This window comes from Colletotrichum truncatum (assembly GCF_014235925.2).
Source record: "Colletotrichum truncatum strain CMES1059 chromosome Unknown Contig_0004, whole genome shotgun sequence".
In the NCBI taxonomy this organism is placed as follows: Eukaryota; Fungi; Ascomycota; class Sordariomycetes; order Glomerellales; family Glomerellaceae; genus Colletotrichum; species Colletotrichum truncatum.
This window is the reverse complement of record NW_027222401.1, coordinates 1,540,486-1,565,675: the sequence shown is the minus strand read 5'-3', so window position 1 is coordinate 1,565,675 and position 25,190 is coordinate 1,540,486. Positions and strand designations below refer to the sequence as shown.

General features: G+C 46.9%; 9 protein-coding genes across 9 annotated transcripts; 6 read left to right on the top strand and 3 right to left on the bottom strand.

Annotated features, from left to right (window-relative positions):
- Window positions 1-1,711: 1,711 nt before the first annotated feature.
- On the top strand, window positions 1,712-3,469 carry CTRU02_207232 (nadh-cytochrome b5; the record flags this gene model as incomplete). The annotated part of the gene is made up of 2 exons (XM_036719383.1): window positions 1,712-1,914; window positions 1,990-3,469. 2 exons carry the CDS (start codon window positions 1,712-1,714, stop codon window positions 3,467-3,469), a joined length of 1,683 nt encoding a protein of 560 aa, XP_036589090.1.
- An 873-nt stretch (window positions 3,470-4,342) lies between these two features.
- CTRU02_207231 (reverse transcriptase domain protein) lies at window positions 4,343-7,723 on the bottom strand (the record flags this gene model as incomplete). The annotated part of the gene is made up of 1 exon (XM_036719384.1): window positions 4,343-7,723. The coding sequence occupies one exon, from the start codon at window positions 7,721-7,723 to the stop codon at window positions 4,343-4,345; it is 3,381 nt and encodes a 1,126-aa protein (XP_036589091.1).
- A 1,425-nt stretch (window positions 7,724-9,148) lies between these two features.
- CTRU02_207230 (dyp-type peroxidase family) lies at window positions 9,149-10,252 on the top strand (the record flags this gene model as incomplete). The annotated part of the gene is made up of 1 exon (XM_036719385.1): window positions 9,149-10,252. The coding sequence occupies one exon, from the start codon at window positions 9,149-9,151 to the stop codon at window positions 10,250-10,252; it is 1,104 nt and encodes a 367-aa protein (XP_036589092.1).
- Window positions 10,253-10,959: 707 nt separating this feature from the next.
- Window positions 10,960-11,798, top strand: CTRU02_207229 (pectate lyase E 1; the record flags this gene model as incomplete). Its single annotated transcript, XM_036719386.1, has 2 exons — window positions 10,960-11,281; window positions 11,407-11,798. The coding sequence occupies 2 exons, from the start codon at window positions 10,960-10,962 to the stop codon at window positions 11,796-11,798; spliced, it is 714 nt and encodes a 237-aa protein (XP_036589093.1).
- A 1,838-nt stretch (window positions 11,799-13,636) lies between these two features.
- CTRU02_207228 (thymine dioxygenase) lies at window positions 13,637-14,738 on the top strand (the record flags this gene model as incomplete). Its single annotated transcript, XM_036719387.1, has 3 exons — window positions 13,637-13,801; window positions 13,858-14,019; window positions 14,073-14,738. The coding sequence occupies 3 exons, from the start codon at window positions 13,637-13,639 to the stop codon at window positions 14,736-14,738; spliced, it is 993 nt and encodes a 330-aa protein (XP_036589094.1).
- Window positions 14,739-17,480: 2,742 nt separating this feature from the next.
- On the top strand, window positions 17,481-18,788 carry CTRU02_207227 (glutamine synthetase; the record flags this gene model as incomplete). The annotated part of the gene is made up of 1 exon (XM_036719390.1): window positions 17,481-18,788. One exon carries the CDS (start codon window positions 17,481-17,483, stop codon window positions 18,786-18,788), a length of 1,308 nt encoding a protein of 435 aa, XP_036589096.1.
- Window positions 18,789-19,037: 249 nt separating this feature from the next.
- Window positions 19,038-19,563, bottom strand: CTRU02_207226 (methyltransferase CmcJ; the record flags this gene model as incomplete). The annotated part of the gene is made up of 3 exons (XM_036719389.1): window positions 19,038-19,126; window positions 19,179-19,411; window positions 19,460-19,563. 3 exons carry the CDS (start codon window positions 19,561-19,563, stop codon window positions 19,038-19,040), a joined length of 426 nt encoding a protein of 141 aa, XP_036589097.1.
- A 981-nt stretch (window positions 19,564-20,544) lies between these two features.
- Window positions 20,545-20,772, top strand: CTRU02_207225 (uncharacterized protein; the record flags this gene model as incomplete). The annotated part of the gene is made up of 1 exon (XM_036719391.1): window positions 20,545-20,772. The coding sequence occupies one exon, from the start codon at window positions 20,545-20,547 to the stop codon at window positions 20,770-20,772; it is 228 nt and encodes a 75-aa protein (XP_036589098.1).
- A 499-nt stretch (window positions 20,773-21,271) lies between these two features.
- On the bottom strand, window positions 21,272-24,870 carry CTRU02_207224 (tetratricopeptide repeat domain-containing protein; the record flags this gene model as incomplete). The annotated part of the gene is made up of 7 exons (XM_070204855.1): window positions 21,272-21,518; window positions 21,569-21,760; window positions 21,828-22,337; window positions 22,390-23,497; window positions 24,088-24,268; window positions 24,325-24,574; window positions 24,788-24,870. 7 exons carry the CDS (start codon window positions 24,868-24,870, stop codon window positions 21,272-21,274), a joined length of 2,571 nt encoding a protein of 856 aa, XP_070061388.1.
- Between the last annotated feature and the right edge of the window lie 320 nt (window positions 24,871-25,190).

Here is a 25,190-nt window from a genome sequence, read left to right as displayed (position 1 = left end):
GCCACAGACAGCTTTGAAAACATGCAAGGTCGCCAAAAAGTTGTTAACAGCACTCGACCTTATTCAGGTGCCGCTGAATGACTTTCGTCTTCCCCTAGGTAATGGTTATCTTTCACGGTGAGGAGCGGGTAGCCAAGGAGGCGGAGAAGGCCGAGGCGTGTGACGAAAATCTCCCTCCCAAACTCACTGATTCGGACAAGGAGGCGAATACCACTGCCGGGCCGGAAAGAACACCAATGATCAATTCGAAAGAGGAGCGTCGCCGCAAGCATGCGAAAAAAAGTCAAAAAGAAGATCGCTCTAAAAGCTGGAGTCAAAGAGGTAAACAGTGTCATCTAAAACGACCCGATAGTTTGTTTTGGTGCTCTTGCTGTACCGGACCAGCCCGGCCTTTGGTTGTCAGTTTGATCCTATCAACCTGGTCCGCTATGCCATCTGGTGGTCACCTAAGATGGCATACACACTTCAACAGGCGCTAAAGCTCCAGGCTAATAATGAGAGGCTTTTGATCCATGTTGACTATCCACTTTCCGGAATTTATGCCTAAAATTTAGAAAAGAGTTCTATAGTTATTTGAAAGGATTCGCTATTGGATGCTCAAATAGCTGGCATTCATCACCAGCTTCGAAGTCATAGCCTGCGGCACTATCGACGCGTTGTACGAGGCGGCAAAAAGTTAGGTGACTGCGCCTTGAGAAGGAATTGGATAAGGGGTATGGTCAGGCCGTAAGTCCTAGTATGTTTTGACTCGGTATGGAAGGATGGGATTAGGTATCTTAAATCTAAATGGATTTTTCCATCATCCTTCGACTTTCCACGCGAGAGTGTTTTTGAACCAGGGCATAAGGATGGCTTAAGATGAGAGAAAGAGGGCCTGTGGTTTAACTCCCCAAGCGCTCTGCGTCTTCCACTTGATAGAAGCCTTCACACTTTACATTACTGATTGGCCTGACCTCTTCGATATGGTCTTAAGCCAGACGCAGAAAATTGATTCGTTTGACATTGCTTCTCTCTTACAATGAAATGAGGGGTTCGGCATCAAACGAGGGCCGGAATTCAGTCAGACACTGAAGTTCAACATAACGAGAGACATGACTGATAGTTACTAACTAATGCCGTGTGTCATCCGTGCATCTAAGCCCGTGCCATCCGTTCCCGTGCTGCCGCCTTGCCGGGGCCATCTCTCAGATCGCTTGTAGGGATCAGCGTCCTCCCTAGCGGACTTAGTAAGGCTCAACACATGTCACAAGTCATAGCGTGAGCACATGCTGTGCACTTATCCCCAAATGGAAAGTGTAACAGCTGGGAAGAACGAAGAGTGACAGTGATAAGCGCTCGCCAAACACAAAATGTATGCATCAAACCAAATTCACATCTTTTGTGGGCCGACGCTTAATCATCCCAAGTTAGCCAAGCGGAACTCTGATTAGGCTTCACACGTACCATTGGGCGGTCTTACTTGCCGCCTCTGGGAAGTTTGAACTGGAGCAGCTGTGAATGCAAAGAGAGTACATTTCGCGTCTCAGAACCCTATGGCCTCCCTCCTCTCGGTGAGTTCGGACTGGTACACGTCATGAGCAGTGGTATAAGTGTGCTTAAGCCCAAGCTCCCAGAACCACCACTTGTTACCCCTCTTTCATATGCTATCGAGACATTGCAATCTCGCACTTTAGAGGAGCTTCGCTTGATACTCTCACCATAATCTAGCAACATGAAGACGACAAATCGTCCCGATGAGTGGAAGATCGAGCAGGGTCTGTCTGGGGCAGCCCTGCCGGTCCTTGATATGACGGGGCCAGAGACCAAGGCCCTACCCATACAGATCTTTGGAAAACTTACGGAAGACGAGGAGGCCATTAAAAGCGTCGGTGACCGTGATAAGCTCTTCACAGAAGAGCGGGATGGCTGGGTCGGGTAAGTTGATGTCGCTCAGTCTAGTTTGTCTCCCAGTTGACGATTCCATGGCTAATTCGGGATCTAACAATCAAGATTTGTTGAGTGGGAAAACTACCCCGAGAAGAAGGCAGCAGCTCACAAGATCTTGACTTCTCAAACCTTTCCGCCTAATCCAGAATTTCAACTCGGCCCCATCCCTGCTACCAATCCCGTTCTTCCTGGTACACGATGGAAAATGTGGCACCACGCAGTTGGCGGTGCGCTCACTCGGATCCCCGATGATTCTTGGGATATTGTTCTGAAAGAAAAGCACCCTGATATGCTTCATCTTCTTCAATTTCCCTATAACGGAGAGCCCCCGAAGCGCCTGGTAACCGCCAAGGAGATCACGCCAAACCCACTTCATTTTGTGAGAAACCACGGCGGCATTCCCATCATCGATAAGGACAAGTACAGCTTTCTTCTCGATGGATTGGTTGCAAACCCCCAGTCATTTACACTGGACGACCTTATGGACGAGTCCAGATTCCCACGGATGGAAAAGACCGTCACTATGCAGTGTTCTGGAACCCGCCGCATTGAACAAATTCTCAAATACGCTGGCCAAGGTGACGAAGTGCCCCAGGCACCTTGGGCCGAAGGCGCCATTGGCACGGCACGATATGTTGGCATCAGCCTCAAGAAGGTAATCAAAGCCTGCGGTGGGTTGATTGGAGGCGCCAAGCACCTCGAGTTCTACGGTGCCGACACCTATTTCAAAGACGACAAGACGATGAACTACTTGGTCAGCGTGCCCTGGTCAAAGGTCAAGGCAAACGAGGTGATGCTGGCCTGGGAGATGAACGGAGAGGTCCTCCCTCGAATCCACGGCTACCCTCTACGCATCGTCGTGTTCGGTTACATCGGTGCCAGAAGCGTCAAATGGTTGTATCGCATCAAAGCCATTGAGAACCCTACTCGAGCACCGGTTCAGAGCCAGGAATACCTCTACTTCCCTCAGCAGGTTGGCAAGCATAACCTGAAGCTGACGGACGGTATTCAAATTCAAGAGATGCCAGTCAGCTCGGCGATAATGTCGCCATGGACTAAGCAAGTCGTTATCCACAATGGCAAAATTCGCTGCAAGGGCTGGGCTTACTCGGGTGGTGGTCGTTGGCCTGAACGCGTAGAATTGTCCGCCGACGGCGGTTTCAACTGGTACGCTGTGCCCGTTGAGAACCTTTCCAAAAAGAGAAAATGGACTTGGCGAACATGGGAATACGACCTTCCTTGTGACGCTGAAGGCTGGGTTGAGATCGTCTGCCGCTGCTGGGACAATTCTCTCAACACCCAGCCCCCAGATGTTCGCACTGCATGGAACTGGGGCCTGCATGTCACTAGCTCTTGCCATCGCATATCAGTCTACAGTGTGAACTCAACGAGGGAGAAGACAAAGGCTCGTCTTCAGGAGTTTGAGGATAAGGGTATCCCCTTCGGCCCAATTACCGTGCCTCTTCCGTTCCCAGCGCAGTCCTGGGATGAGTATGAGAAATACTGGAAGAGCCACGACCCGCGTGATGCGGATGATGAATGAGTTGGTCCACTCAATTTTGGGTAAGGTATGGATGGGTATCTGACGGCGTTTGCAATGTACTGAGGTATCCTTGTTTTTGTTTACTATTGCGCCTTTGTTCTTCTAAGCACAATTAAAGTAGTGGGACAAGAAAGCGTTGTCTTGGGGTAAATGACACCAAGTAAAACTAGGAATTGAAATAAAAATAACACAGGTTAGTAACACATAAAAAATGATCACAGTCCGGTCTCCTCATTAAAGTGTTCATTCATTGGTGGAACGAGAATCGAGGGGGTGTTACTACAGATCCGGTGGATAACAAGTATCAATTGCCACTTTTCTTCCTTATTTGCTAATCAAATCACTTCCGTGAAGTCCAGCATGGGAAGTTTTGAACATGGTATGACGCAAGAGCTTGTACTTCTAAGTGGCTAGACCCAGACAAGAGGAAATCGAAAACTCGTCGAGAACGTGAATAATTGCTCACGAACAAGCTACAGTACCTTGAACGGCGCAAGGTCGGGATGTTCGTGACTGTTCAAAGATGCTTGATGGCGTGTTGTCACGCAGTCAATTTGCCCACCACTTATGGGGTAAAAAAAGATGCTTCCATTCATTAGAGACTGTCTAGGGGTTATTGGGTTGATTATATAACCGTCTATTCGGTAATTACCGATTTGAAGGTTTTCATGCACAAAATGACATCCCCGTTAGTTTTATATGGGAAACAATAGCCGGGTGCATGGGTTGAATGCATGCCCCGATATATGCAGTGGTCCGTGTGACACACCCCCTCAGAGAGGCAACCTGTTGTAGGTTGATTCTCTGTATTCTCATTCAAATACAGAAATGATACTATTCAGAACTCCGTATACTTACTACCAAATTCCAGATTCATACTGCGTTCTTCTCGATCAAATGTTCAATATTCATTGCAGCAATCCATTTGTGACTGTATTGGTGTTTGATCGCTTCACTGTAATTCTTTGGAACTGGTGGAAGTGTCTTTTGGTGTGGATTGCCTAAATCATCTGCTGATGCATCCCATTGATCTCTTCCTTTTACTGTATCCGTAGATTGCAGTGTGAAGTGGGATTCTCTTGCTCTTCTCAGTCTTTGTGATGATCTTGTTGCTTCTGGTGGCTGTTGATTTGTTTGACCAAGAGGGGCTGATCGATTGTAGATGTTGTGATTTCTGCTGCCACGAGGTCTTCCCCTTCTCGCTATGTTTGGGATTACTGTGGAGGAATCTTGTGGTATGATTTCTTCTGGTTCCAATTCTATGACTGGTGTCTGTTGTAGTTCGAGTCGGTCTGTTGAGGTTTCCTCTATGGTCTCACTTTGATCCGATTGTTCTGGAGTTGGCGATACTTCTGGAGTTTCTGGAGTCTCCCTCACCCCCTCAGTTGTTTGAGAATCTGACAGCTGTACTGTTGGTGATAGAGAAGTGGGTGTAGGTAATTGAAAATCCCCTGATTCTTTCTCCTGCATCGGTGTTGCCGGTGTTGTTTCTTGAGCGGCTGGATTCGAGGCGGGTAGTGGCCCGGTAATATTATCGCTGAAATCTTCTCCATCCCAGCCAGCTGTGTCTAGGTCTTGTTCAATTGGATTTGTGAATGGGATATCCATTTCTGTGAACTGGAATTCAAGTTCCATTTGGCTTAACTTGCTGGTATCCTCAATCCTTGGATCATACAGCGTGTTTTCGTCGAAAGTAACGTCTCTAGTTCTCATGACTTTTCCTATTGCTGGGATCCAGATTCTGTAGATATTTGTGCTGTCATAACCACATAGATAGCCAATATGAGCTCTTGGCGCAGTTTTGTTTGACTTTTCTATTCCTCTCTTGTAGTTTTGTGTCAAGGGGTAAGCTCTGCAGCCATATCGCCTCAAGTGTGCTAGTTGTGGCTTTTCAGCCCTCTTGTGGGTAGACTGTTGATGAGAGTTCAGCCAAGTGTTGACCAACCCCAATGGTGTCTGCCACTTGTGGCGTCTTCGAGGCAATCTGTTTGACAGATAAACTGCTGCTTTTGCCAGCTCTGGTGCCATCAATTCAGGAAAGCGAGATTGAAATCGAAGTGCTCTCATGATCATAAACACAGCACCTCCAGCTCTTTCTGCTGGGTTTTGAGCACCAGTGTACTCAGCTGATCTTTCAATCATATATCCATTCACAGCTGCCCATAGTTCAAACGCATTGCGTAAAGCAACCTCCCAATCTAGGCGTAGAATAGAGATTTTGATAAAGCACTGTCTCTCGAGGTATGCTGCTAATTCTGTCATAGCTTGTAGTCCCTCCTTTCGAGTACGAAGAGTTCTTATCCAGAAGAACCCTGACCAGCCATCGCTGACCAGCAGGATTACCTTCTCCCCATTGTATGCTTTGCTAAGTGTAAAGAAGTCGAGAGATAGATAATCTCCTACAGCAGTTGGCCAATGGTCTGGGTTTCTGCGGGAAATTTGGCGAGTTGCCTTCCCAACAGCACAGGCATCACATTCCACTTTTGTGATTCCTTTTATCTGTATCCCAAGAGCTGTTTTAAGTAGCTGTTCCAGTCCCTCAGCGCCTGGATGACCAAGTCTCTCATGCCACAACTTGGCTTCTGCTGATGATGTTGGGAGTGGTTGTCTTGTTGACTGAAAACCTTTGGTTGGTTTCCTTTCTACGGTTGGGCTGAATCTCACAGTCTTCTCGGTATTGCTGAACGAGGTATTGTTCAGCAGAGCTGGGCCAGCTTCAATAATGTATTGACCATATCGGTTTGGTGTTTTGAATAGAAGTCTGCCTTTTGAGTCGATAAGACCCGGTATTCCTGTTGTAAAGTTGATCCCTTTTTGCTTCAGCGGTTCTGTCCCAAGGAGCGATGTTGGGTATCCAGGCACAAGCCATACATTTCTGACTTTGATCTCCTTGTTGTTGGATTTGCCGCCTTGGTTTGGTTTGATGATCATTGTGCCTTTCGCAATTGCATGTACATCTCCTCCTCCAGTGGTGAAGTCTTTTGTGACTGTGTAGTCGAGATCATGAAGTCTTGAGGAGTCGTTGCAGATGTGGAATCCTGTTCCTGAGTCTACTATCACACTGTCTGACAGTGGGAATCCTGAATAGAGACTTGCTTCTCCTTGATTGACGATAGTGACGAAAGATGAGAGTGATCCTTCTCCATCAGACACTTCTTGAGTATAGTGGGATGATGATTGTGTAGTGTTTCTCCAGTTTGAGGAAGATGTTGCTCGATCTGGGGACTTTTGAGACTGCTGATCGCTTGCCCCTTTTCGTAGTTTTTCAACTATTCTCTTTAAGTGTGGTTTCTTCTGGAGATACTCATTCAATCTTTCCAGTGCTTTCTTATTTTCTGGATTATCTTCATGATAGTTTGGGCCTCGCTTCTTAGGGTTGGCATGTTTGCAATCAACAAATCGGTGACTTTCGTTTGGGCAAGCTGCACACTTTTGCTCTCGTTTTGCCCCCTGTTTTATTCCTTGTTCGTTTTCTCCTTGCCAAGTAGCGAAACTCGTGTCTTTTAATGGAGCAGCATTCAGCCAGTCTGGGTGGAAAGTTCTCACCCAACTGCGGAAATCGTTAGCTTGCTCAATTCCAGCAGTCTTGCTGATCGAACTGTAGGTTGGGTCATCCTTGTATCGCTTTGTGAAGTCGTAAGAGGCAGATGTGTAGTAATCTGGTGCAATTTGCTTGACTGCTTTCAAGAACTCAGAGACTTGAGTAACTGGATCGCTGAGAGCAGGGATTCCGATTGTTTGGGCTTCATCCATGATTTCTCGATAGATTATGAGCCATCCTCCAAGTTTTGCTCTTTTGATTGATAGCATATGCTTGTTATATCTTTCCAATACCATTTGTTGTCTCCCAAAGTTGTCTGGCGCTAGCTGTTTTTCAAGAGCTTTTATGATATCCCTGACTGTTTGCTCCTTGCTGACTTGGCTGATATAAGTGGCTGCTACAGTGTTCATGATCCAACTATGAATTTCTAGAAGACTTCGCCGAACCTGGTTGTATTGGTCTTTTTCTTCTTGATAGATAGCTTTTCCATAGCTGATAACGTTGCTATAGTTTGCTCGTTCTTCTTGTCTGAGGTCTTTTGGGTCTGGGAATTCCAATCTTGGCTTAGTATTAATCTTGGTTCCTTTTGGATTCACATAGTCCCAGACTTCATGAACGTTTGCCAGCATCTGTAAGTTGTTGAACCAGTGGTTCCAGTCGCTGTCAGTCTGTAGCCGCTGTGTGTATTTTGCAGTTTCCGTAGTTGAATTCATGATCTCTCTTGAAAAGAGAACTGGTCTCTCTCTTCTGATCGTTGTGCAGTTGGTTTTTCGCCGTGGCCAAGATTGAGTTCGTGACTAGACACTTCTTGTTTCAAGTTGGTGATTTTGTCGATTGTTGCCTAGAGGTTTGAGGGTATATAGCCAATCTCAACGCCTCAATTCTCAACAAAACGCAAGACGCCCCCCCTGTCTAATGAACCTGCCGTTTAGTGTAGTTGGTCTAGCCACCCAACTTGTAGCTATTCGCAAGGACCGTAAGACTGGCAAGCTCCCCTTCGTGGGTTCAATTCAGGGTTGTGGAGTTTTCGCAATTTGTAAAAAGTCTTATCGGTTCCGTTACACGAAGACTATAAAGTGAACCACCTGTTCGTCTTATCTGCCCGAAGCTTTCAGAGGCATAAAATGAGCAACTAGGTGTCTCTTCCGTTTCGTAATTCCAACCCTCCTGGCTGCGTATCAGTGGTATGGTCGAGCATGAACTTATATAAGGTTCAAGTTAAGAGTCCTGGGTTCAACTCCTCAGATGTGGTAAGTCCCCCTGAGTTGAGATGAACTTTTTGTGATTTTTTGATAAGTGTTGATGATATGAATTGATGACCAGAAGTTCTTTTGTGATTGAATGTTTCAACACTTCAACGTTCAGCCTTGTGTGATTGGAATTGATGTTTTGTTTGGTGGACTTGACTGCCAAAGTCTCATGGGTCGGTAACTTCGTCAATTGAGTGCCCTTGTCTATGGCATAAGTCTGAACTGCTCCCTTCTGGAAGTCGGTTTTTCAATTGGTAATTGTCACCATGAGGTACTGGGCTCATAACTGTCACGCAGTCAATTTGCCCACCACTTATGGGGTAAAAAAAGATGCTTCCATTCATTAGAGACTGTCTAGGGGTTATTGGGTTGATTATATAACCGTCTATTCGGTAATTACCGATTTGAAGGTTTTCATGCACAAAATGACATCCCCGTTAGTTTTATATGGGAAACAATAGCCGGGTGCATGGGTTGAATGCATGCCCCGATATATGCAGTGGTCCGTGTGACACGTGTCTTCAGGCCTTCGGAGTGGGCCTCTTAGTAACTGCCGACGTGCCCCGTGCATCCGCGCCTGAATGTTCGGGGCTTAGATTGCACAGGCATCACTATTGGCCAGGACCCCAGTGAGTGTCAGCCATATGCATTGATGACACCGCCCCTCAAGCAAGATTTGGTGACTAACAACTGTATGGCTTCTTCAGTAAGCCGTCCCAACATGACGCTGCAAATGCTTTCGCTACCTGAAAACCTTCCTAAGCTGGATGACGGAAATCCTGTTCCAAATCGCACACTTGACCACCCTGTAACTGTTAATGTGAAATCTGCTTAAAATCACCGTGTACGCTTAACTCAAGCTTCTTGAGCCCTTCAGTACCATCTACCATGCTATGTGTTCGGGCTGTTGGGATCCACGAGGCATCACTTGGCTCAATTTATTCGCTTCGGTCGACAAGATCCAGACCCTGGCAGACGTTTTGCCCCGCTCGACTACCGAATAGCATTCGCTCACTCTCACATCACCCTTATTTCAAGTCTCCTTTTGCAATGAATCCACAGGCGGTCGAGGCCCCTTTGACCCAATCGGCCACTTTCCTTGTTCTCTCCGCGACAGATGATCCGCATGCCATCGAGAACATCCGATCTGCGCTGTCCAACATTGGCAACATTACCAAGAACATTTCAATTCGACACCCCAGTGCGCATCTGTCATGTACTGTCGGTATCGGCAGCTCTATCTGGGACCAAGTAACAAGACTCCCACGTCCGACCGAGTTACGGCCTTTCAAGGAAGTTAGAGGGTCGAAACACGTAGCAGTGTCGACGCCAGGAGACTTGCTGTTCCATATCCGATCCGAAAGGAGAGACCTTTCTTTCGAGTTTGAAAGGCAACTCATGGATAGGGTAGGCGACGCCGTCAAGACGGAAGATGAAACTGTCGGCTTTAGATATTTTGACGCCCGAGATGTGCTGGGATTTGTCGACGGCACTGCCAACCCAGTCGGCGTCGCCGTGTCTGACTCGGTTCTTGTTACTGAAAAAGATGACCGCGTGGCGACCGCAGAAGGAGGCAGCTATATTGTTGTGCAAAAGTACCTCCACAATCTCAAGTCCTGGCAACATCTTACGACGGAGAAACAAGAAGCCATTATTGGACGGACCAAGCTAGACAACATTGAGCTCGATGATGCCGAGCCAAAACAACAGCAATCTCACAAAAGTCTAGCGACGATAGAAGATGAAGATGGAAACGAGCATGACATCCTACGCGATAACATGCCTTTTGGCTCGCCTGCCACCGGAGAGTTTGGTACCTACTTCATAGGGTACTCAAAGAAACTGTGGGTGATTGAGAAGATGATGGAGCGCATGTTTATTGGGAGCCCTCCAGGGTTACATGATCGGATATTGGACTTTTCAAAACCGGTGACCGGAACGACTTTCTTTGCACCCTCGGCGAAGTTGCTAGCAGGTCTTACAGACGACTGAGTCCATTTCGGTAGTAAGTCCGATTGGATCTGTATGGGTCTCGAGGCTCTACTGGTGGGATGTTAATTGAGAGACTGGGAGAGTATATAACACAAGATCAAGTCAAAATAAGGGGGCCGCTACGCTTAAGGGTAGGATCAGGAGTGGACCGACAGCCCCAGAAGATCCCCGCCAAGAGGTTTCACATCAACAAAAGCCTTGGCTCTACTACAATTATACGGGGGATACCACTCAAATCAGATATAATGAGTGGAATAACCTAACGGGGAATGTCCACCAAGGATGAACTGCTAGTTCCCCCCCCAAGTCATGTTTAAAGAGATTGCATGCAGCTAGCATTTAACCACGAATCAATTTTCCCTGCGCCTTGGGCAATGTCACTTGGAATACACAGCTCGCATTCGCATTTGCTTCTGTATGGACTCCACGGGACCTGACATAATGAGGAACCCACAAGAAAAGCCGTTTCTTTTATTGAGTGTGTGTAAAATGGGGGCTATGCCAAGCTTGCTGGTGGAAAAATCAATAGAAGCACCTAGCAAAACTTACGTGAACTGTAGACTCCTTTATTTCGACTTCACTGGACCAAAGCGTCGATTGTCCCACACGTGGGACTCTTTATCTACCTGCTGTTATCCCCAAAAGTCGAGGCATCTGATATTTGCTTTTGCTTCAACACTTTCTGCTCTATATCCTACCTGACCAAAATGTCCGCCACCAAGATCATCACCGCGTTGCTCGTCAGCCTTGTCGCTGGCCAGACGGTCAACATCCCAACTCGAAGCGGTTCCATCATCTCTCTTCCCACACCAAGTGTGATCTCTGGATCCAAGGACCTGGGCAACAAAGAGTTTGACCGAGGAAGGTCTTGCTTCACTGATGTCGAGACCCCTGGTGGCCATCCCGTCTTTATCCTGGAGAACGGTGCAACCCTCAGCAACGTCATCATCGGTGCCAACCAGGTCGAGGGCATCCAGTGCAGGGGTACTTGTACTCTTAGGAATGTCTGGTTCCGCCGTGTTTGCGAAGGTGAGTTGTTTTTCAATAAAAACTGTTGGAATCGCCGTATTCCCCCCCCCCTCCCAAAAAAAGGAAAAAAAAACAAAATGCCTTATCGGTATTTACTTGACGTGCTGACGAATCCCTCACTTCAGATGCGGTCAGAGCCAACGGTAACGGCAACATCTTGATCGAAGGCGGCGGTGCCATCAACGGCGAAACTGTCGTTAACCACAGCGGCAAGGGAACTGTTACCATCAAGGATTTCACCGTTGCCGAATCGAACCGTCTGTACCGCGCATGCGGCAGCTGCGCCAACAACGGCGGACCCAGACATGTCATCATCAACAACGTGAAGGCCAACGGCGTCGACCTTCTGGCGGGTATCAACTCCAACTTTGGCGACACCTCGACGGTCTCGAACACCTGCGGTGCCGGCGTTACCAAGGTGTGCCAGGAGTTCAGGGGAGTCCAAAAGGGTCAGGAGAGCTTCAAGCTTTCCACCACCGCTAACTGCAAGGGCCAGGCTTCCCTTGCTGCCTGTTAAGCACTTTGTGGGATGTGGTGTAACATCCATGGCCAAATGCTTTAGGCAATGCTCTTCTTCTTTTTCATTCTGGTAGATAATTGTCCGTCACTGGCTATCTATTTAACTTCAACCTTTACAATAAAGAATCTTTTCCTCGCAAAACTATGTCAATTGACAGCCTCAGATAAATTTGAAGATTTTAAGCCGAAACCCCTTGGATTGTCGAACTAGTTGATTGGGTTGAGTACCTAAATAGCACGACACCGCTGAAAAGCTTGCAGGCATTTTCCTTCAAACCAAGAAGTTGCTTTGATTGGGCTGTTCTTTACATGGAGATATTTAATAGTGGTTTTAGAACTGAGGGCGTAATGTAGTCGCCTTTTAATGTGACTGGTGGACAAATGTTTCTGTTGGCTCATGCTACTGACTTTAGGGAAGTATGTGACTTTACAGACAGCCATGCCATGAGGCATGTGGTTGGTAGATCCTATGCAGGCACTTTCCAGCAAACTTTACAAAGCATAAATACCCGGACCGCACCCCATCGAGATAAGTTTGGGTCCATTCGGCGTTGGCTTCAAGCGCTAGGATGTCGATGAACGTGTTGCCAACTCTCTCTACTGTGCTAGCCCCAGTTTGCAGAGCTCAATAGGCAACTAGATTCACGGTGTGTCTCTCACTAGAATTTGGTGGGGTACCTAGTAGCTGCAGCGGTTGCGACGTTGAAATATCGTGGACCGTAGCCAAGGCGACTAGAGTAGTATCAAGGGTGGTAATACGACCAAATCGATGATAAAATGATTTAATCATGGCAAAAAACATCGTGGAATGTCACTCGCCTGCTCTGGTATTATTTTGATGCTAAATACTGCCTATCTTGAGTATCCACTGTGACTGGGAGTAGAACTACTGTTGGGTGACGTTGAATCCCTAGGTGCTTTTTTGAAAGCAACTGCAGATCTTCAATCCTCAAGATGGCTTGGTGGCTGTGATCACCAGACTCCAGGGCTTGGCTGATGAGCTACAGTAAAAAATCATTTGCGGCAACGGTGATTTTTTAAAAATCTTGAACAGAACTATCTAGAATCTTTCCAACCTGTGTAGGAGACCGTATGCTTTGGGTACCTAGGATCTCACTAAGAGGCCCCCACATTTCTGTCCGCATAGCTTCTGCGTAGTGTTTGTACAGGGCGAAGAGATGTTCGCAATAAGACCACCACACCTGACGACAAAGCCGCGACCCAGAATTGAAACTTGCTACTAATTAATAGCCTTCTATTTAGTAGCGTGAAACCCAAAACCCCTCATTTGCATGTTACCGTTCAAGTAGCCAAACTAATTAGCAGCTAGCAGATTGAGGGTCGGGTTCTCTTACCTGCCGAGTTCGCCCCACATGCCTCATTAGGCTCTACGAATTGAGCAGTGTTCAATCATGTGCCACAGTTGGCTCGGGTTCTCCTTCTATTTAGGTAAATTTGACGAAGCAGCCCTCCAATGCTTGGATTACGGACCCCAAAAGATGCATTACGCCTATTGCATCCACAAGACAAAGATATCCCAATCCAAATAGGCAATGCTTCGCTAATGCCATTTTCCTGATTTGAGTGTCCCAGGCTCGCTCGTGAGGTACGTCAATGCTATGACCCAAACTTGCCCAAGACGAATTCATCCAAAAAGGGTAACCAAAGTTCATCTCGAAATGATATTTAAACCTCCTTAGAAGCCGCCTTGTAAGGTTCTCAGACCCAAACATAAAAAGTTATCAGATCAGTTGGCAGCAATATCACCTTCACATCATCTCCATACTTCCTAACCCAGTTTATTCGTATTCATAGCATACCTACTTATATAACACTATGGCAGACAAGGGCGCCACTCTCGATATGTCTTTGTTCTTCGGAACACCAGAAGAAAAGAAGTTTTTCTGCAATGAGCTGCTTCGTCTACTAAAATTGAGAGGCGGTGTAAAAATCCAGAATCACAGCATTCCTGATGAAGACATTCACAAGCTCTTTGAGATGGTACGTTGTCCCGAACTCCAAAGACACAATATCTTATTTACTCACTGCCCTGTTAGAGCCGCAAGTTCTTCTCATTGCCACTTGAAACGAAGATGGAAGCCAAGCACCCTCCCCAAGCCAACCCAAACCGTGGTTACAGCTTCGTTGGCCAGGAGAACGTTGCCAACATTAGCGGGTACGAGAAGGGTCTCGGTCCTGGAAAGACCCGTGATATCAAGGTCAGTGTTTAGTCACAATAATAGGCTCATGCCATCAAACTGACGTAAACCAGGAAACCCTTGACATGGGCAGTGCTCAGGATGACCTTGTCGATAATCTCTGGGTTCCTGAAAACAGCCTTCCAGGTTTCCGCAGTTTTATGGAATCCTTCTACGAAAAGGCCTTCAAGACGGAGATGCAGCTCCTGTCTGCGCTTGCTATCGCCCTCGGGATCTCGGAGGACCACTTAAAGGCACTCCACAACCGCGCCGAGAATGAATTCCGCCTGCTACACTATCCAGCCATTCCTGCAGCAGAGCTTGCAGATGGTACCGCAACTCGTATTGCTGAACACACCGATTTCGGCACAATCACCATGCTTTTCCAAGATTCTGTGGGAGGTCTCCAGGTTGAAGATCAGACACAACCAGGAGTATTCAGAAGCGTCGAGTCGTCTGCGCCTACGGACATCATTCTCAACATCGGTGACTCCCTTCAACGTCTCACTAATGACACCTTCCGAGCAGCTTGCCACAGGGTCACGTATCCCCCAGCAATCAAAGCTGGAGATAGCGTGGAGATCCCTGAAAGATACTCGATTGCCTACTTCGTGAAGCCAAACCGCCAAGCTTCTTTGCTCCCGCTCAAGGAGTTCGTTACGGATGCCACACCATGTCATTACGAAGATGTTACCGCATGGGAATGGAACAATCGCAGAATCACTAAACTTTTCGCCTAGAAGCTGTTTTGATTTTACTGTGATGAAGGGTTTATGGCATGGATTGCAGCTAGGTGGCGTTTTACTTGCTGTTTGATGAGCTTAGTGACGGATGACTTTTGTAATAAGCCTATAGCAAACAAATGGAGAACTCATTCTTTATCAAGACGCATTTGAAGTACATACCCTTTAAATTGACCATCTTTTATGACTATCCAAGGCCTCGACGCTGCGCAATTGTTCTTGTAAGCATTTGCAGCTATTTCAAAGCACTGAGCGTATCCAGCGTAACTAAGTACTAGGTAACAGTTGATTCTACTGTCAAGGACATGTTGTTTCATGAGCAGGCGGAATCGGTATGCTCAGGATGTACAATTTGACAGCCTTCCAAATAAGCCTCAAAAGGGTGTCAACCAGGCAGATTCTAAATGCTTAATAATATATAACTATAGAAAATTTTCCCCTTAACGTTTTTGATGTTGTTAATGGTATGTGAGCAGTTTTGATTTTGAAGATCCTAGCGCTTCCTTCTGAAGACTTGTGCTGTGAGACTGGAGCTCCCCATGGAACAATTGTTATACGCTGCTCCCGGCTACGGTGACCATTCTGGGAAATCGTTAAATCCTGGGCGAAACTGATGCTTAAGAGAGCATAAATGACGCTTCATTCCAAGAGTTTTGCGGTGTTGATGAAGCGGCTGCCTAATAGCATACACGTAAAAAGGATCTAATGAGTGTTAGTGCATTATGAATAACTCGAGATATTTCAAACCCATACCGTAGATAACAAGAAGCAATAACCTAATGGCTCACCATCCTTGCCACGGGGAGTATACGCGGCCGCCATGATTGGGCCCCCGAGGAGCTCCCCAGCAACACCTAGCATGCCTGACAGCGAGAAGAATGTTCCATGGTGAGCTACACCAACAATGTAGGAGCCCAGAGACTGAAGGCCCACATCAAGCCCTTCACCGAGACCGCATACCAGTAACCCTTTGTACATGAGCAATGTGCTGAGAGATGTAGTCTGGGACATACCTAAACAAAGAGTTGGAACGCTCCTCCCGAACCACAACACCAAGAATCCAACGACGATATTGATCAGACTGCAAGAGATGACCCACAAATCTTTCGCTGGACTCTTCATATGATGAGTAAGGAAAGGAATCAAGACACTGAGTGCGAGCAGCATGCCGACATGATTGCAAGCTTGCAGCCAAAAAGTCTCAAAGATTTTGCGGTGCAGAATCTCAGAAACATACTGTGAAACGAAGTCGCCGGCGGCAAAAGCGATCCTTTTGGTAAAGAAGCAGGCAAAGATAACATTGAGACCGCCGTGTTTGAAGAGAACCCAAAGATTAGAGCGCTGTGTACAAGATGACAAGGCTTGTTGCAAATATTTTATGGTTGGTAGCAGATGATAATGTGTAGGAGATTGGACTGAAAGTGCTGCTCGCTTCGTGGCTATAAATGGTGAGGTCTCGGGTGTATACCACAATACTACGTATTCGAAAACGTTGATTATGAATGCCAATGCAAAAGGAGCCCATAAGCGATATGACATGAGCATAGAACCAATTGGATAAGCCATGATCCCAGCAAGGCCTTCCGATGCGTGGGCAAGGGCAAGCAACCGAGTCCTTTAATGATTTGTAAATCGACGCTTAGCCACTACTGTTTTGGGGACGTACCTTTCTTCTTTGGGGATAACGTCGCAAAAGCTTGTGTAAACTATAGACACCTGGGCTTTCCTGCCGCCTCCAATAAACAGAAACAGTGAGGAGATCCATATAAGCTGAGGGGGAGGATTGCCACTGAAGAAGCCTGGCACTACGGTAAGCAGAACGTCTGTGAGAGCTATATAAGATTAGACTTGCCAACAATCACAATCCAACAAAGAGCCAGAAGCCGGCCACTGATCTGGAGCAGGATGACGAATCTTCGGCCCCGAAAATTCGAAATGTATCCGTAGGGTAGAACCGTCAACAGACCTGCTGGCACATTAAAAAAAATTCTTCACTCCAAGTTTGGGATAAAATACATGGTAAAGCATCAAGTGTGGTCTTGTATCCGATAATTTGTGCCAGCTTATTTTGCACTATTGGAATTTTGCATGCTTCATCGTGGATATCCTGGGCACCAACATTAGGGTATCGCTGGCAAACCATGAGCTCCACCAGTCCTATCATCGGAAGCTCGAGAAGGGTAACAGCGAACTTGACGCATAATTCTAAAGCAAAGATGCACAAGAAGAACGAGCGAATGTTCTTGCTCCCTACCGAGTGGCCGTTCGGGATATCTTGCTCCGATACATCGCTTAAGGAATTCCCATCCTGAAGAAGTGGTTCAGTTTCCATGAAGACGTCTGAGGGGAAAGGCTTAAAAAAGATAAGAAACAGCAGAATTCAACGTTGTCGCATTGCTGATGGTCAAATGCGAGCATATATATAGAGAGGTCTGGATTGCGTTCCCAGACAATTTTAGCTGCTTTGCGAACATCAACCGGCTTGTCTCCAACTTCCATATATGTAGATGATGCACTTGAGTGTTGTGGTTGCCCGGATAAAAAGGTACGTCATCTCCCGATTATGTCACGTGAATCAGTTATGCAGTGCAGGGGATAAAATCACCTCTTGTTTCCTCAAGGCACTCTTGAGTCACCCTACCCCGCCAGCCTTGTCCTTCACCGCTTCGGTTGGCTTGGAGCAGTGTCTTGATACCTGTAACATCTTCAAAATCTGCCCCGATCTTTAGTTTGACCACAATGACCTCAGACGAAGAGAAACTTCAAAAGTTTCTTGATCAGAACAACTTGACCAGCTTCATCCGTCTTCAATGGATCGACTACTCCGGCGTTCTCCGCGTCCGCTTCGTACCTGTTGCTCGATGTTTGGAGATTGCTCGAGGAAATGAGCAATACCTGATCCCGCAAGTGAGCATGATCATACCAATTTCAACGGCGCCAAGATGCTTTCCAACTGGCAATCATCTTGAAACCTGGGAGCTGCGCCCCGACTGGTCTTCGCTACGCTGCTGCGGGTTCAGGCCAAGCCATGCGTCTGTCATGTGTTTCGTGGAACACAAAGAGGCCGAAGATACACATAGCAAGTGCCCACGCGCGCTCTTGTCTCGTGCACTAAAGCAGCTGGAGGAAAATTGGGATACAAAGGCACTGGCTGGCTTTGAGATTGAGTGTATGCTCCTGGACCATAATTCCCAGCCGCTTGATCAATTAGATCGGTTGAACAGCTATCAAACAACCGCTGGACTGCGCGGCCAGACGCTGGACATAGTCGAGGAGATTATTGACAGTCTCAAACGATCATCTATCAATATCCATCACTTCCACACCGAAACGCATGATCAGATCGAATTTGCCCTCAGTCCCGAGCCACTACTCGATGCCATCGATTCATTTGTCCTAGCACAGGAAACAATCCGTACAGTCTTTGTTCGACACAATATCAAGGCAACCATGGCTCCTAAGCCACTCCTGAATGGACCGACGAATGGCACCCACCTGCATATGTCCGTTGACAAACTAGAAACGAGGCACACGGACAGCTTTCTCGCAGGAATTTTGAATCACATGGGGTCTCTCTGTGCCTTCGGAATGGCCAACTATGACGGCTATGTTCGAACCACCAAAGACGCAGCTGGTGAGTGGGTCGGATTTGGTACCGAGAACCGCGACCTGCCTGTGCGTAACATAAGTGAGAAACACTGGGAATTTCGTATGATGGACAGCACGTCAAATCCGTACCTGTTCGCCGCGGCTGTTCTTTTATCTGGCTTGAATGGGCTCGGCAAAAACTTGGTTCTTGACTGGGAAGATTGTACTGTTTTCCCCCAGTCGCTGGACAATGGAGGACGTGCTGAATATAGACTGGTCAAAAGGATGCCGAGAAGTCTGCAGGAAGCACTGGACTTACTGAAGGCAGAATCCAGTGGGAAACCCATCGTACCGAAAGATTTACTAGATGCTTACATTCCAGTGAAGGAGAAGGAGGTTGAAGAATTTCTTAAAATGCCGGACGATCAGCGGCGGTTACGGTTCCTAGAGTATTTCTGATGGCATTGTCTGCAGACTGTTGCTTCACGCAGCACGACTATGAACTATAAAATATCATGGAAGTCAAGAAATGCATTACCTGGGAGGACCCGTTTCGTGGTCACCAAGCAGTGTATCCATAGAAATAGTTGCTAGTAGAAGTGTTTATACTCATTCTTCTAGTTGAGATTATTTTTCAGAGTCCCAAATCTCTTAGACCCACTTCCTGTTCCGTATGCAAACTTGTAGGTCCATCAAAGGCTCAATTTCTCAATCACGAAATGCCACGAGTCTAACTTCTATGCTGTGTCGAAATTCACCGGCCGAGTTTGGATTGTGAAATGACGCATGGAAACCGCCTAGAGAGTTTCAGTGAACGTTGTCTGTCAGAAGTGTGTCCTTTCAACCTACGAGCCATCGTCCCGTCCGAATCGACATTCCTGAAAACTAGTAGGTCATCCTCTTCCATGTTACTAAGGTAGTACCACCGCTGTGCATCACTATGATAAAGTAATGAGTTCTCTCCTATTCGTTTGTAATGAAGGGCATCATTCGTAGTGATGTCGTTTTCGGCGTTGATGAGGCTGTAGTCGCATACTGCCAGAGGCCAGTCGTTACTTGGCCCTCGTAAAACGCGCCAGACACTGATAAGTGTTGGTGAAAAGTTACACTCAATTGGTTTGGATACTTACTTGATCAGATCAAATTTTCTATTTTCGTAATACGACTCTTGACCTGGAAAGATGTCGGCCATACGCAGGAATGCTCCTCTCTTCGAAAAGTCCGAGTGGGCCATTATTGACGGCTGGGCAAACTCTGCTCTGCGCTCCGCGCCATTGGGAAAAGACGGATGCCGCCTGCGAACCTTGTAACTGTTCAGACTTATTATAGGCACAATCAAGACGAGAATGTATACCTGGAAGTCCATGGGTCTGATCTCTTGGTATTGTGGAAGATTGTTCTGTAGCACGGCGGCGACCTCTTGCATATACTTCTCCATCAATTCAGTCCTCTCAGATGTAGCCTCCTCTGGTTGAAGAGAGGTTTTGGTTTTGAGGAAACAAAATCCGTTCCGGTCCAAGGTAAAGGACTCTTTGGAAGTTCTTGCATCGTGGAAGATTGTGGAGTGAACGTCGAATATATGATTAGTTATTTTGCCGTTCGCAATGTGGTTAACAGGGAAATCGGTTGTGTAAGGCTTTTCGGTTTGGTATAGTTCATTCCTTGACAAGAAGGTCATGTATGAGCTTACGTCCTTTGGGATCACGTTCTGGGTGTTCATTGAGGCCATTGGTTCCTAAGGCGTTATGCAGCAAATGTACAGTTTCAAGATGACTCGAATTGTGTTTTTTACTTAGATTTTGAGATGAACATAGCATGTGTTTGAAAGTCTCTACAATAGGGCTATCACACCTATTATAACTTTAAAGACAGTGCCCATCAGTATATAGACACTGCCGATGTTGATCCTTCACAGCGGTAATACGGGCGTAAAAGGTGGGGGTCGAGCGGGGTAGCGCGGGATGAGGCGAGATAACGGAGGCACCTGCCTAAGTAGGCATCTAGCGGACTCCAGCACAAGCTCATCAGTATTAATAGGAGGAGAACCACTTTTATAGCGTTGTCTTCGTGAAGCGATCTCTTTGTCTCGAATAACCAAACCAACACAACATACTTACTTGACACGAAACGATGTAAGTTCTCAGAACAAGCTTCAAATGACGAAAGAACACGTGCTGATGCCTTCTGCTAATGCGTGAAAAGAAACTTCATCACCATGTCCGGCTCTACTGATAAGCGTGCTCAACCATGGCAGAAGTGGTATGCTCCTCTTCCTGAAGAGGCTGCCACTGGACGTCTGATGCTTATCGGTAACAATGGCAACGATAACTTCAACCGCCATGTGTTCGGCACCTGTTCGCCTGCCACTGTTGCGACCGAACAACATATCGCATCCCAGCGCGCTGGAAAGGACATTGAGCGCGGACAAAAGGTTCATTCTTGATACTGGGGTTCCTACGGACGAGTGAAGCATCAAGAGTTGCGCACGTACAAATTATCCGCCTTGCAAACACACACGGCGCCGTGGGCGCTATCAATGACTTTAAAACCCGGACTTATATACGCCAGATATGGAATGAATGACCACACACTGCTGCTTGAGACCTTGCCTGATCATAATCATGCCATCAATGATAATAATTCGGCACTTAATAAAATGTGACGCTGCACAAAACATCCTGGTTGTTATAATATGTCCGTTTATTTAGACATTCTTTGGTGATTGCCAACGCCTATGATAAATGATAAATAAAATGGCACCAAAGCCAGCACAAATTAATCACTAAGCCTCCATTCTGTTAACGAGCTTGAAGATGTATTTTCTTTCAGAAAATCAGATTTGTATTCTGATTTGCAACCCACGACAAGACCGTCAAGTCAAACAGCTTTGCTAGTTCATTTTTCGCCATGTAATCACATAATGTGGATAGAAAGGCTTTCCATCAGCGGGACCAAAACATGATCCAGTGATCAAAATCCTCGTCATCCAATTCATCGATGCTTCCAACGCGGTCTTCAGGAGGGACAACGCTGTTGAAAATATCAAGAGCCATATCTAGTTCTTTTTTGGCTTCTGCTTCTCTGTCAGTCTTCTTGAGAATGTTTCCCTTCTTGTAGTGAGCTCTAGCAGCTTCTGGTCTGTGATACGAGTCGAGGTCGAAGATCTTGAGGGCTTGGTCAAGTAATGCACTGCAATGGTTAGCGGTTGCCGCTGCAGAACCCCAGCTAAGCGAACTTACAGCGCCGTAGGACCGTCTCCTGTGCGAGCAAAATGATCCGAAGCCTTCACACAGCCGTCGCCGGTTCGATGGTGAAGATTGCCGACGGAACGCTTGTAATGCTCGAGACATTTGATATGTAGTCTAAAGCTTTCGTCAAGTCGACCCTGTGCAGCAAGAATATTTCCCCAGCCTAGGAACAGCTTTCCGTTTCTATATCAAAAGAAGACACCATTAGAATCCAGGTAGGTTATCATAAGATTGAGGTCAGTCCACTTACACAAAAGAGGAAGCATCATCCTCACCAAGCTCTCGATAACGATCCTTCAATGCCATATCGAAGATCTGCGAAGCTTCTTCGTAGCGACCAAGGTAACCATGTACAAATCCTTCATTAATCTGTGCCATTGTAGTCTCCTGTGCTGAGGGCTTTTTCAGATTCTTCAGAATGGCAGTTGCTTTCTCGAATTCAACCAGCCCATTCTCGTCGTCCCAGTTCATCAAGTACGCACAACCAAGCTCATTCACCGTGACTCCATAGAACGAATCAGACCTCTTGGCGTCGTCATCTAGTAACATATCCAGAAGTTCGACACATTTACTGAAGTCGGGCAAAGGGTGCTCACGGTCGTTGATGTGCAACCCGAGTTCTCCTCGACGGTAGTGGAAAGTAGCGTCAATCATCTGTAGCTCCAAGCTTGGCTCGTCCTCTTTCACTGCGTCCCGCAAAAAGGAGAAAAAGGTTATCAAAACTGGCGACGCACTGAATCGGGAATCTGCAATGCTGAACCTGGTCGCTTGTCAGTGTCTTGAATACGCGCGAGCTTTTCCCATTCACGTACATCAAGATATCGAGGGTGAAATCCATCCGCTTGATTGCAGCTGCATGGGGAGCAGCAGCAGGGTTGAAACGATCTCGATACTTAAAAAGAGAGAGGGTGTGTGGCCACAGCTCTGCATTCTTTTGCCAGTCTGTTTGTACGTTGCCAAAGCCTTTGAAAACTCTCGGCCACCGAGCACCAAGCATGTCCAGCACCCTGGAGTATACCTCGTTGTATGTTGCATCATCCATCTCGGTTCTCACCGTATCCTGTACCAGCCGGTGGACACGTAAGGTCTTCTTGTCCCGATTTCTGTATATCAGCGACCTGGAAAGAAGCTCGGCACGAGCCTTAGAATATTCCAATGCCGTCTTAGGATAGCGGTACCAATCTGTGCACGCTGGATTCTTTTCCAAAAGTGATTCCGGTATCTTGTCTGGGTCGAGAAACGATATCACTTCTAACAATGCTTTGCCTTCTTTCAAGTCGTCTAGGGCCCAGACGGTGCCGAGTGTCTGATTGTACCTGCGGAGAGAAGCTGATTGACCTTCTGAGATTCCAAGCATTTCTTTTCGTTCGGACTTCTCAGAATACAATTCCAGAAATTCGTCAAAACTGAGGTCTCGTGCTAGTATGACACCAGCCATCTGGGCAATGGCAAGGGGGTATCTGCCCAAGGTTCGAACAACCTCAGGTGCCTGCTTTATGTCATACTGATCGCTATCACGGCTAGTGAGCCGCAAAAGCAAAGTTACACCTTCGTCCAATGACAGCTCAGGAACAATTATGCCAGTATTTCTCAAGTAGATGGATCTTTTGACCAAGGGGTCTCGACAGGTAACCAGGACGGAGCCCGCAGCATCTTTGGGCCAAAAGTCCTCAAGTGTATCGGCGCGTTCTACATTGTCGAATATGATCAACCAAGATGCTCTCTCGGGTTTGACGTGGTCCATGTGTTCATAAGATTTAAGAGGGTTTGCGAGCCATGCTAAGAGCGTTTCTCGGATTGCTGGCAGGTCTTTGCCATCGGTGGCTGTAATGATGCCGAGCTTCAGAGCAATCTCTCTAAAGCTGTTGAAGAGTTTTGTTTCTTCGTCCGCTGCGACCCAGAACACAGCATCGAATTCCGCTGAATACCTGTGAACAAATTCATTGGCAATGGACGTTTTACCCATTCCACCCGGACCACAGAGAGAATAAACATTCAGCGGTAAGGATATATCGCTTAGCGAGCTATTGGACCCATCTTCTGACTCGTGTGCTGAAGTTATAAGTACTTGGCGAATGGTTGCTAGCGTATCCTCACGACCGGAGAAAACGGGATCTCTTGGCAATGGCGTGTACCTGCAGGGCAGAATAGGGTCCCGTTGTTCGATAGTAAAATCTTTGAGGGCAGAGATGAGATCTGGATTGACCCTATCACTTCCTGTGGTTGCGTCTCTAGTCCATGATTCGCGGTTGGTTGAAGAAGCTAGTTCTGATGGTGCTGTTATAGTCTGATTGGGGTTACGGTGTGGATACCGGCCTTCAAAGAATATTAGCAAATATGTAATTGTATTCACACGTAGCATGTAAACCGACCGGACACAGATTTATCTGCGGCCTCAGCAGAATCTTCTTCATCACTGCTTGAGTCTCTAACGGTAGATAGGTCGAAAACGGGTGGTCTGATGTCTAATTTCTTGTGAGCACATTCTTGGCACAATACCATGTACTTACATTGCGGAGACTCCTTTGCGATAGCCGTTCTAGTATCCTTCAGTACTGGATAAAGGAATTCGAGAGCCTTATCGAGAGTTTCGTTACTCCCAGACATCAGGCAAAGGTCTCGGTGATTAGAATTATCCTCAATTACTGTCTCATATTTGAGGCCAATGGTTGCCGAATCTTTGTCAACAAACTGTTTGTCATAAGCCTTGCCCACAAGGAAGGTTTGGCTGTAGCAAGGAGACCTACTATAATTTTCTTTCCAATCACTTGTTTGCTCATTCCTTTCTTTTCGCTCACCGTCAGAACTCTCTTCTCATCTTCAGCTAGGATGACTCGGAAGTTGTCGCAGTCAGCAGCCAAACTCTTAACACACTGCGGGTCGAGGGCGTTCTTCCTCCCTTTGGTAAATTTCTGTAGAATACTTTCAACTCCGAACCAATCTTCCAAATCTCGAGACGATGAATGCGGACATCCCATGAAAATGAAGCCACCAGTTCTGCGCATAACATCGCGATAAGCCTTTGGGCTTTGCTTTGCCAGACAAATAGCCTGCAAAAGAGTTTAATTAGCTGAAATATCACTAGAGTTGGTTGCAAGAGACAGACCCTTTTCACCACCAGCCCTCCTAAACTATGTGCCACCAGCACAATTGGAGCTCGAATCACCTAGTATCATTAGCAAGGCCCTGTATCAGAGAGGTGAGACATACGGTTTCATCTTCGGCGAGACGGCGCAATTCTGCGAGAAGAGAAGCGCCCTCGTCTTCCACTTCCCTCCCGGAGAGGACACCATTTGCTGCAAGTCTGTTTGGAAAGGACAGAATCCCAATGTCGGGTATGTTTAGCGTGCTAAGCCACAGCTCGCCTTTCGTATTGGTCCAATGCTCAGGAGGAGTTGTCCCAACTCCACCGACAGCGAGCACACTGCTGTCATCAGCTTTGGCCACTTCCCGCTAGGTGCTGAAAGAATAAACATGTGAGACTGTGACATACAGCGTTCCAACTTTCGGCCCGACACGAATTTGCTGTAAACCTCCGCTCCGGGTAGCTTTAGCACTTGACGATAATTCAGACATGGCGACACATAGATGCGAACGCTCCTAGAAGCAGGAA